The following is an 11,726-nucleotide window of genomic DNA, read 5'->3' as shown; positions in this document are numbered from 1 at the left end:
GGGCTCTGTGTGCTCTGAGGGCTCTGTGTGCTCTGTGGGCTCTAAGGGCTCTGAGGGCTCTGTGTGCTCTGTGGGCTCTGAGGGCTCTGTGTGCTCTGAGGGCTCTGTGTGCTGTGTGCTGTGCACTCTGTGTGCTCTGAGGGCTCTGTGTGCTGTGCACTCTGTGTGCTCTGAGGGCTCTGTGTGCTCTGAGGGCTCTGTGTGCTCTGTGGGCTCTGAGGGCTCTGTGTGCTCTGAGGGCTCTGTGTGCTCTGTGGGCTCTGTGTGCTCTGTGTGCTCTGAGGGCTCTGAGGGGTCTGAGGGCTCTGTGTGCTCTGAGGGCTCTGTGTGCTCTGAGGGCTCTGTGTGCTCTGTACTGTGTGTGCTCTGAGGGCTCTGTGGGCTCTGTGTGCTCCGAGGGCTCTGTTTGCTCTGTGTGCTCTGAGGGCTCTATGTGCTCTGAGGGCTCTGAGGGCTCTGAGGGCTCTGATGGCTCTGTCTGCTCTGTGTATTCTGAGGGCCCTGAGTGTTCTGAGGGCCCTGAGGGCTGTGTGTGCTCTGAGGACCTTGGGTGCTCTGAGGGATCTGTAGACTCTGAGGTCTCTGGGGACTCTGTGGACTCTAAGAATTCTGTGGGCTCTGTGTGTTCTGAGTGCTCTGCATGTTCTGTGGTCTCTGAGGTCTCCATGTGCTCTGAGGGCTTGACGGCTCTGTGTTCTTTGAGGCTTCTGAGGTCACGGAGGGTTTTGATGGCCCAGCTTCGAGGACTCTGAGAATCCAGCTCTGAGGGCCCTCTCTGGGCATAGGGGCAGAGCTAAGGCTCCAGCTTCCCCTGGTGAGCAGTCTCACCCAGCCTCCGAACCCTGGCCAAGAGAAGGATGCCCTCTCTCATGGTTTAGTTTTGTCCTAACACCACAAACCAAACCTCTTGCCATCGAGTCTATTTCGACTCATACTTCTGTCCTAGTCAAGGTTAAAAGGAGTTTCTATTCTAAACAGCCAGAACGCTCCTTAGAAGCAAGGACGGCAAGACTTTGTCTCACATACTTTGGACATGTTAGCAAGAGGGATCAGTCCCTGGAGAAGGACACCATGCTTGGTAAAGTAGAGGGTCAGAGAAAAAGAGGAAGACCCTTGACAAGATGGATTGACACAGTGGCTGCAACAATGGGCTCAAACATTGCAAAGAGGATAGTCCAGGACCAGGCAGTGTTTCATTCTGTTGTACATAGGGTCACTGAGTTGGAACCTACTCAACAGCACCTAACAACAATACTAAACCAATTTACACATAGAGCATTATTACAAAGGGAAATAGTTCCAAAAATCAAAACCACATTTAGCCTTAGTAACTCTTAAATGTTTGAGCAGAATACGTTTTGGGACATCTCTCTCCACAATTACATTTCCTAAAACAAACGCCCACCAGGTAAGAGACAGGCGCTGTGAGAAGACTGCATTGGAGCCAGGGCAGCTGCCTCCCCCACGTGGCTGCACCTGTCATTTCCTTCACAGGAGCAAGAGGTGAGCCAATGCTAAGCCGCTGAGAAAGGAGAGCATTCAGATACCAGCAGAAGGGGTACTGCTCCAGTGGGCCACCTTTGAAAACTGCATTTCTTCTGGCTTGTCAGAACCACCTGTGGTTAAACGAAGCCTGGAAGTCAGAGGGTCTCTAAGTTGGTGCTTCCAAAGCTACACTGGCCCTGGCAGGGGAGCCCAGCAAGGGACATGCACAGGTCTGTGCCTGTGTGACTTCAAAGCAATCACTTAACCTCTCTGAGCTCTGAGTATCAATGTTTAGCAGGAAAATATGTCCTGGAAAGGTTCTGGAAGGAGAGGTTCAAATCAGGTGGCTCACATGTCACCTCCTGGGCCACATGTGTCAGAAAACCCCAGGTTCTACGAGTCTAAGTAGAACCAGCTAGTACCATTGTATGAGCTACAAACAGGCTTTACTATTCTGTTTTCTTTTCTGCAATACTGTTAAAATGATGTTGCATATTTCCCCATTGAAAACTAATTACAAAACATCATTTTTTAAAGAATAAAATGAAAGTCACCTATACTAAACAAAAAACAGACTGAAGCAGAGTCCAGCTAACCAAAAGCAGACTACTCTACTCCATAAGAAATCCACCTCATGGATCCAGAGCCTAGTTGCTGACACCATTCCCCTCTGAGAGTCCTGGCCTCGAGTACCCAAGCTCACACAGAGCAGGACGGACCACAGAATCGGGCCTCAACACCACCCTTTCTAGCCCTCCCCTTCACCCAATGCCCTCAAGCCCCCAGGTGACAAGGGGACAAATCAGCCTTGTGCACAAGCACTCAGGGCTCACAGGATATGCAAGAGGGCGGGCAGCACAGCGCCACAGGAACAGACCACAGTATTCTTTCCCTGAGCACGTGGGTGACCAGGCAGGTCTGGTGAGTAAGGAGCCAGAGCAGGGGAAAAGCAACTGGACGTCAGGGGTGCCAGTCTCCAGCAGCTTGCTGCCTCCAGCACCACCAGACACAGATGCTCTACACACGTCATTTAATCAGGAAAAGGTTATTCATTTAAAATTTTATTCCATGACTTGATCGCCACTCTAACTTGGAGGAAACAAAGACAGGCAGGTAGGCCCGCGTGACAGCGCTCATCATCTAAACCCAGATCCTTAAGCTTCCCCTCAGAAAGAAGTCCTTTTTGGTGGGCCTGAAGAAAGAGCTGTAAGGAATTACCAGGAAAACAAGGGGGATAGGTAAGTTCTTGACGTTCACATTATCGGAAGTACTGTACACCACATACCAAACTGACTCTCCGCTCCTGGCGTGTGACGTTTCCAGGCTCAGAAACTAGCTTCAAGCACCAACCATCTTGGAAACAACTCTGATATACAAACATTTATTCCTAACAAGTTTAAAGTCTCCATTTTCACTTGTTCTCTCAGAGACTCCATTGACAGGTTTTCGCAGAGTCAGGACCTGCTGGTTCACAGGGAACCAGGAGAAGTAGCAGCTGAGGGAAGGGCAAGGAAACAATCCATTACAGACCAAACTGTGTTCTCCCAAAATGTGTGCTGGACTTCTCACCCCTATACCTGTGGGTGTAATCTAATGCAATCACCCACATAATGCAATCTAATCAATCAGCCAGCTGAGGTCACACCAGTGGAGGGTGGATCCTAAATCCAAGTCACTTCTGAGTTATAGAAAGAGCCACACGTACAGATGCAAATGGGGAGACAGACACATGAGGATCGTCAAGAGCCAAGGAACGCTGGGACTACCGACAAGGAAGGAATTGACATGACAGAGACCCTGATTTGGGCTTTTAACTTCCAGAACAGTAAGAAAAAAAAAAATTCTGTTCTCTAAAGCCACCCACTTGTGGTATTTGTTGTTACAGCAGCACTAGGGAACTAAGATGCAGTCAGAAAGCCCTAAAATACCAAAATGCCTTGAAACATTTTGCATTTGGGTTTCTGACAGATAAATCCTTATTTTATTTAAAATATACATTCCTTTTACATTTTTACAAGTGTTTTTAAAAAATATTTTTCACAATTTCAAGGCATATTAAAATCCAACCTTCAAACAAAGATACTTTTGCATGCACATGCTCACACACACACGCTCACACACATATGCCCACACACGCTAACACACACACACGCTCACACGCATATGCCCACACACGCTAACACACACACACGCTCACACATGCACGCACACACTCACAAGTGCATACTTACACACATGCTCACGCTCACACACACACGGTCACACATATACGTGCGCGCGCACGCTTGTGTGTTCTCTAAGCAGAGACTCTCCGGAAGGGAACATAAATGACCAGCACGACGGCTGCCTTGAGGGACAAGAGACGGGACTGGAAGACTAATCTTGCATACTCCATTTCGTAGCTTTTAAAGTTTTTGCCACACGCATATGTTTAGTATTGAAAAAAAAACGACAGAACATTCTTTTTAGAACTTAAAGAACTGACATAGTAAACAATACTAAGATAAACTACAGTTCAAGGAAAAACCTTTTTCCCTTTAACTCTGAAATGAGCCTTTTTGTCTAATTGCATCCTACCCCTAAGAAACACTTCTTTTTCACTTTGGTGGCTGTGGTTAGGCACTCTCAATATTAAACATTCTGCTTTTTTTTCAACTCACTGTAAACCATTCCAATCCGTGGGCCATAAGAAACAGCTCCTACGTGCTAACTTTTTCATTTCAACTATTCTCCCTCTTGAGAGCCTCACAACACCCTGCCTGCAGCTTGCTCCTCTCTGATGCACGGGTGTCCCGTGTCTCTCTGCTCTGTGTCTCTGATGCACGGGTGCCCCGTGTCTATCTGCTCTGTGGCTCTGATGCACAGGTGTCCTGTGTCTCTCTGTTCTGTGTCTCTGATGCACGGGTGTCCCATGTCTCTCTGCTCTGTGTCTCTGATGTGCGGGTGCCCCATGCCTCTCTGCTCTGTGTCTCTGATGCACGGGTGCCCCGTGTCTATCTGCTCTGTGGCTCTGATGCACAGGTGCCCTGTGTCTCTCTGTTCTGTGTCTCTGATGCACGGGTGTCCCGTGTCTCTCTGCTCTGTCTCTGATGTGCGGGTGCCCCATGCCTCTCTGCTCTGTGTCTCTGATGCACGGGTGCCCCGTGTCTATCTGCTCTGTGGCTCTGATGCACAGGTGCCCTATGTCTCTCTGTTCTGTGTCTCTGATGCACAGGTGCCCCATGTCTCTCTGCTCTGTGGCTCTGATTCGCGGATGCCCCATGTCTCTCTGCTCTGTGTCTCTCATGCACAAGTGCTCCTGTGTCTCTCTGCTCTGTGTCTCTGACGCACGGATGCCCCATGTCTCTCTGCTCTGTTTCTCATGCGCAGGTGCTCCTGTGTCTCTCTGCTCTATGTCTCTGATACGCAGGTGCCCCAGTGTCTCTCTCTGCTCTGTGTCTCTGATACACGGTGCCCTGTGTCTCTCTGTTCTGTGTCTCTCATGTGCGGGTGCCCCGTATCTCTCTGCTCTGTGTCTCTGATGCACAGGTGCCCGTGTCTCTCTGCTGTGTCTCTGATGCACAGGTGCCCCTGTGTCTCTCTGCTCTGTGGCTCTGACGCATGGGTGCCCGTGTCTCTCTGCTGTGTCTCTGACGCACAGGTGCCCCATGTCTCTCTGCTCTGTGGCTCTGATGTGCAGGTGCCCCATGTCTCTCTCTGCTCTGAGTCTCTGATACACGGTGCCCTGTGTCTCTCTGCTCTGTGTCTCTCATGCGCAGATGCTCCTGTGTCTCTCTGCTCTGTGTCCCTGACGAGCAGTGCCCCATGTCTCTCTGCTGTGTCTCTGATATGCGGGTGCCCCGTGTCTCTCTGCTCTGTGTCTCTGATACACGGTGCCCTGTGTCCCTCTGCTCTGTGGCTCTGATGCGTGGGTGCCCTATGTCTCTCTGCTGTGTCTCTGATGAGCGGTGCCCCATGTCTCTCTGCTCTGTGTCTGTCATGCACGGGTGCCCCTGTGTCCCTCTGCTCTGTGTCTCTCATGCACAGGTGCCTGTGTCCCTTTGCTCTGTTTCACCTTGGACTGCCTCCAACATGGTGTTGGCAGGGCAACATGGGGCTGGAACACTTAGGGTGGGCCACTCAATTAATGGGCCCCAGAAGTGAGGTGACACCCCCCCAGAAGCCAAGCTGCATAAGTCCTGCAGCCTGAGCACCTGAGGAGTTCCTTTGGGCCTTGCCCTGTCCCGACTGCACACTGGGCACCTGCTCTACGGGCCTGTCCTCAGGCCTGCCCAGTCCAGCCTTACCCTCCATGGGAAATACTGGTCCTCCAGGCGACCGATCCCCAGGCACCCTCGGATGTTCTTGCCCCATACAAACAGCTCTCCTTTGTCTGCAAAGAAATAAAAACAGAGGCATGGTTGGGGCTGTGCCAAGAGCAAGTGTCTGCAAAGAGGAAGGGTCATAAGAATAGGCTTTCTAGAACTGAGTACAAACAGCCCGACAGTAAACTTTGACATTTTATTAGGGATTACGGTTTTCTTTTAAAGGGAAAGGCAAGTGTCTAAGATAATGCTCTCATACTGAAATGTCCAAGCCCAGGCTTTACGCTGTGTCCACCCAGGGAGATCTGTGCATGCAGGCAACGGTGCTCACAAGGGCTCCTGTGTCCAGAGCCCACTTGCTCACCCCTCACCCACACCCCCTGCCCACAGTTAGCTCCGACCAAATGCTTTCCTCACAAATCCTGAAATCTGAGCATCCTCAAACCCTGCTCACACCCTAGGCTTTCTAACTTGGCAGAGGGAGAAGTAGGACCATGTGTCATCCTTGTTTGGGCTTCCCTGTTTGGGGAACACTCAGTCAAGTGACACAAGGTGACTGGGTGCATATATGCGCCCGGTCTGTGTCTGTGCTGGGAGCTGGGGACAGGACAGTGACTGGCAGACTTGGCTCTTGTCCTCACAGGGCTCCATCTAGTCAGAGCTAGAAATAAACAAATCATGAAACCATAAATCCATACTTACAAATTGTAAAAAGTGTTATGAAGGAAAAGAACGGGGCTTTAGGAGTATAACCCAGGGGACCAGGTCTAGATTGGGCCCTGAGAATGTGTGCCTCCAGGAAGGGACCCCAGGCCTGGTCAGGAGCTGTTCAGTCCACATCAGTTTGGACACTGGCACAGAGGCCTCCATTTCACCTCCCCGAGTCTGGCCAAAGGCTGATCACTGTGACTGGCTGTCACCGCCTCTCCGGTCTGGCCCTCGCTCTTGATCCTCCACCTCAGCTTTTATGTGTTTAACAGAACAACTCAGGTGGGCACCAAATGGGTGTTAGCAGACCTCGGGGTACACCAACCCATTTCAATTCCCAGGTGGCCACATGCGAACGCTGGGCACACAGACACACAGAAGCCTGAGGTCCGATGCCCCCTCCACGGAGTGGTAGTCACCAGCACTTAGGGGGAGCTATTGGGTCCTGGGGGAAATCTAGGCAGAGATTTCATTTCAGTGTGACCTGAAACAGCAACATGGCATGACAGCAGACAGAAAATAAATGCCCTACTCTAGCCAAGTAATCTTGATGGATTCCCAAGTATATGACTTTGCACATAGTCAAAGCCTCAGAACATTCTGGAAAAGAGGTATCTGTTACTCCTAAGATTAGTCCATGATGATTCTTATTTGCTAAATCAAAACAGCTTTAAAAAAAGTCACAAGACCTAGACTCAATTTTCAAATGGAAGCAGCTGACCCAGGTTAGGTGGTAGGAGGAATCCTCTCCTTCAGCCATCACAGCCACCACTTGTTCCTTTAATACAGACAGAGCCAGACAAGATGCCAACCCAGCCCTAACCCTCCATGCTGGAGCCTGCATGCTGGGAGGCCCCCAGGCCTAGAATCAGACAAGAACCGAGCAGCAGTCAGGACTCGCCTTAGAACTGGGCCCGAGACACAAATAAGGACAACCCACACTGACCATGCAGGCCTGGGTGGTCAACACCAAAACTAAACAATTACTTACCGTGGGGCTCAACGAATTTTTAATTGCAAGAAAACGGTTAATTTCCTTGAGAATCACCAAATGAAATGAATTAGTACTGTTATACTATTCATGTCAGCGAAGAGCAGCAAACTGAACCAAGAGGGACTGTGGAGGAATCAGAAACGTGATCAAGAAAAGCAGAGACATCTTACGCCTTTGTCATTTGGCAAATCTTTTTCAGCCTTCCCTTTGATCATTCTCTCCCCTCTCACTCTGGAGAAATTGAGGGGATGTGCTTCCATAAAACCACAGGATGGCCTTGCAAATCTGCCTCTTGTTCCATGTTCCTGGGTTAGATCAGGGTTTGGTTGGCCAGGGAACAGGATTAAGCCCCACATATTCATTTCCTAATTACCCACCGTGGACTCACCAAACCTCGGCTGGTTTCCTCCAGCACCCTGCCATACTCAGGGGTCCCCTCCTCCTACCACCAGCTAGTGTCCTCTTGAGAAAATCACTTTACCATTAGCCGAACCACAAACCAAATAAACCAAAAGCAAAACTCCAGGATGAACAAAAGACACAGTCTACAGTCCAAGCCAAACCACTCTCTGCTTATCCATCCCAAGGCGCGACACCACTGCATGGATGGAACACTGACAGCTGCCCACAGTTTTGGCCTGAAACTGAAAAGGTGGCCCTTCACCAGTGTCACTCGGGGGCTAGATAGGCTTGGTCACTTACTGGTAAGTGCAGCAAAGTGGCTGAGTCCACATCGAATGCGGGAAACCTGGATTTCTGGGCTGAGCTCCGTCAAACCAAAGAGAGTGGGCGGAATCATTTCTGGAAGAGCAGTTTCCACTAGGTTTGGTCCTTTCCCAAGAATTCCGTAGCCCCAGACGAAAACATGTCCTTCTCCTACATCACAGTAAAAACAATGGTCAGAAAGTCAACCGAAGAGCAGCCCTCCCTCACCAGACACTTCAGCTGCACACAGAGAACTGTTACAACCACACAGGCATTCTGTCTCCTTGCTTGGCAGGAACACACTGACAGAGATTTAAAAGAAGACGTTTCTCTCTTCCTCTTCCTCCTGCTTTACTTCTTGCTTGTGGAACATGCCTAGCCAGCTGACCAATCTCAGAACATAACCTTCCCACATCTTGAGGGTAACCTGGATGGACCATCCACCCACATGAACAAGGAGAACCTCAGACGGACACCTTCCCCTAGCAATAGCTCTAAGTTTCACGCTGATCACGAGACCAGGCCAAGCACATCGACAACTTCTGGCCAGATTCTAAAAATTCTTAGAAATGATTTTCTGGTCATCAGTGGTGCTGGACGTTTAATCTGGGGCACAGACCTTGGGATGCAGACTCTAAGGGTCTTATCCCATCTGCCTTTTCTTTCTTGACACAGCCTCTCGGGAGAAGGAAGATCTAGAGTGTCTGACCCAGGCTAAGGGAAGGGAATTAGGTAGCTCATTCTCCACTCCAGGTCTGCCATAGCATGACTAAGCTCTGCTGCTGTCTACATATAAATCACAGGCTGTTATCTTTCTGTCAGGAATTTCACTCTCACCCTCTAATAACTGAATTCAGTCCAACTAGCTCTTCCCATGGCCATGTTCCCTTCCTTATACTGAGGTCTATGGCCTACAGATCCAATGGACATTGACTATGTCCCTGGCCAACCCACCTACAGCTTCCCAGTGAATTGCTTGTAAGAGGTTCTCACCATTCAATACAGCACAGCCAGTGCCACCACATGCGGCCTGCTTCACCTTTCCCACTCCTGAGAAGGGTAGGTACCGGGGGACATTAACCTGCCAAAAAGAAAGAGTTCGCATGGTTAGAAAACACAAACCAGCAAGAACTCGGGAGTATTCTGGTTTTATGTACAAAGTAAATGAGTCCCAGTTCATTCATTCCCTCCACAAAAAATTCTTAGACATCTAACCGATACTAAACACCTAACTAGGTGCTGGGGATACAGTGGGGAGTGAAAGAGACCTGGTTTCTGCCCACAGATTGCTAGTCTGGTGCAGGAGGCAGATGCTAACCAAAAAGGACATAGGATCGATCACATTTGTGCTAAACGCAATGAAGGAAAGTACCAGGGTCTCTGAGAGCATACAAGAGGGGACTTGATCTAGTTTGTGGGGAGAACAGTCGAGGAAGGCTTCATTTGTCCTGAGATCTGAAGGATGAGAAGGAGTTAACTAGGCATGGGGAAAAGGGAAGAACATTCCAAGTCGAGGAGCTGGCACATGCGAAGGGAACGAGGGGAGCGCGGCACACTCAAGGGGCATCAAGAAGGTCAGAGTGGCAGAAACAGGGAGAACAAGGGGGACAGGGTACAAGATGACAGGGACAGAAAAGCATGGTCAGAACCTGCAGGGTACATGCAGGCCACGGTAAGGATTTGGTCTTTATCTTAAATGCAATGAGAAGCCAGTAAGCGTTCTAAGCAGAGGGAAGACACAGTCAGAGGCGTGATCAGATCAGATGGTCATGTAACAATGGACAAGGACCAGGACTGAGGGAGCATGAACGTGGGCTCAGTTTTGGACAAACTGAACTTGTAGTGCCTAGAGACAGCCACGTATAAACGTCAAGTGGTACTTAGAGATGTCTAGAACCCAGAAGTCTGGGTCTGAGATGCAAGCTGGAAAGTGTGGTGAGATAGTTTCTTTATGTAGCCTTTTGCTTGGTTCTGTGAAAAAGGGAGAAAAAGGAAATAGCTTGGGAGATTTTCCCCCTGGGCCCTGAGCAGTTGTTAACAGTTGCCCTAGTCCTTTGGAGAAGCTTGTGACTTTTACACGGGGAAGAAGCCAGCCCCTACCAGTAGAAAATGTCAGTTATTATGCAAATAGATGGAGCCACATACAAGCGGATTGGCCAGTTTAGTGCAGAGAGGGGATTGGTCAGTTATTATGCAAATAGGGTACATAAAATCAGCCCAACAAGATTGAGTCACTTGCTTATATAAGCACCCATCCCTCACTACCATCAAGAAGAGCCTGGAGGAAAGCACGTCCTTTGGACCTAGGGTCCCTGCACGGAGAACCTCTGAGACATAGGAGATAGAGTTGCAGCACTAGCGCAGCGGCAGCAGAACCAGGAGACTGGCGCGAGATGGCGTAGTGGGCTTCCTGGCCCACAGAGCGAGGCAGCTACAGTGGGCTTGCCGAAGCACAGAGCAAGAGAGTTGAGGGCCTTCGGGCAGGAGGAGGCTTGCTGGTGGCGTGGGGTGCCTCCGGGCACTTACTGGTGGAGCTGAAAGAGCTACAACACAAGCCCAAGCAGGGGCCATGGCCAAGCCCAGGCAGGGGCCATGGCCAAGCCCAGGCAGGGGCAGAGAAGGCCAGGCCTGAACAGGGGCCTAGCGGCAGCAGCCAAGAAGAAGCTATCCTGATCGAAGAACTGTATGCTGAATTACTTCCAAGATAATCCTGATCCCATGTTACTTCCCTAATAAACCATATAGTTGTATGATCTGTGAGTTCTGTGTGGCCATTGCAATGAATTATCAAACCCAGCAGAGAAGGGAGGACGGCTGGTGTCAGAATTGGTAAAAAGGTTGAAGAGGGGAGGTATGTCTGACCTCCACCTCAAAGGAATCAGCTTTGTGCTGATGCTGACTCTTCATGAAGTTTGACAAGGTCTAACACTACCACTACCCTGCTGTAGAGTTATTAGCATAGAGAGAGTAATTGAAGCTGCAAATGCTGAGAAGCTCTTCTAAAGGGAGAATACAGACCAAGCTTTGAGGATCTTCAACATTTAAAGGCTGTCTTAGTCATCTAGTGCTGCTATAACAGAAATACTACAAGTGGATGCTTTAACAAATAGAAGTTTATTCTCTCACAGTTTAGGAGGCTAGAAGTCCAAATTCAGGGCACCAGCTCCAGGGGAAAGCTTTCTGTCTCTGTCGGCTCTGGGGGACGATCCTTGTCATCAATCTTCCCCTGGTCTAGGAGCTTCTCAGCACAGCGACCATGGGTCCAAAGGACGCGCTCCGCTCCTGGCTCGTCTTTCTTGGTGGTAATGAGGTCCCTCTCCTCTCTGCTCGATTCTCTCTTTCATATCTCAAAAGAGACTGACTCAAGATACAGTCTAATCCTGTAGATTGAGTCCTACTTATTAACATAACTGCCTCTAATCCTGCCTCATTAACATCATAGAGGTTAGGATTTATAACACATAGGATAATCACATCAGATCACAAAATGGTGGACAACCACACAATACTGGGAATCACGGCCTGGCCAA

At 49.7% G+C, this 11,726-nt stretch overlaps 1 protein-coding gene across 1 annotated transcript in view; it reads right to left on the bottom strand.

The window, feature by feature from the left end:
• The window catches only part of RCC1L (RCC1 like), a 50,420-nt gene that overhangs the window by 14,203 nt on the left and 24,491 nt on the right, over positions 1-11,726 (bottom strand). Inside the window, exons 8-10 of the mRNA XM_004380772.2 lie at positions 9,190-9,277; positions 8,194-8,367; positions 5,772-5,857 (exon numbers count right to left, since the gene is read on the bottom strand). Of these exons, the coding sequence (XP_004380829.1) occupies positions 5,772-5,857; positions 8,194-8,367; positions 9,190-9,277 (348 nt within the window). The remainder of the gene's footprint in view (positions 1-5,771; positions 5,858-8,193; positions 8,368-9,189; positions 9,278-11,726) is intronic.

Source organism: Trichechus manatus, unplaced genomic scaffold (genome assembly GCF_000243295.1).
Source record: "Trichechus manatus latirostris isolate Lorelei unplaced genomic scaffold, TriManLat1.0 scaffold00077, whole genome shotgun sequence".
Classification (NCBI taxonomy): domain Eukaryota; kingdom Metazoa; phylum Chordata; class Mammalia; order Sirenia; family Trichechidae; genus Trichechus; species Trichechus manatus.
This window is presented reverse-complemented; position numbering and strand designations above follow the sequence as displayed.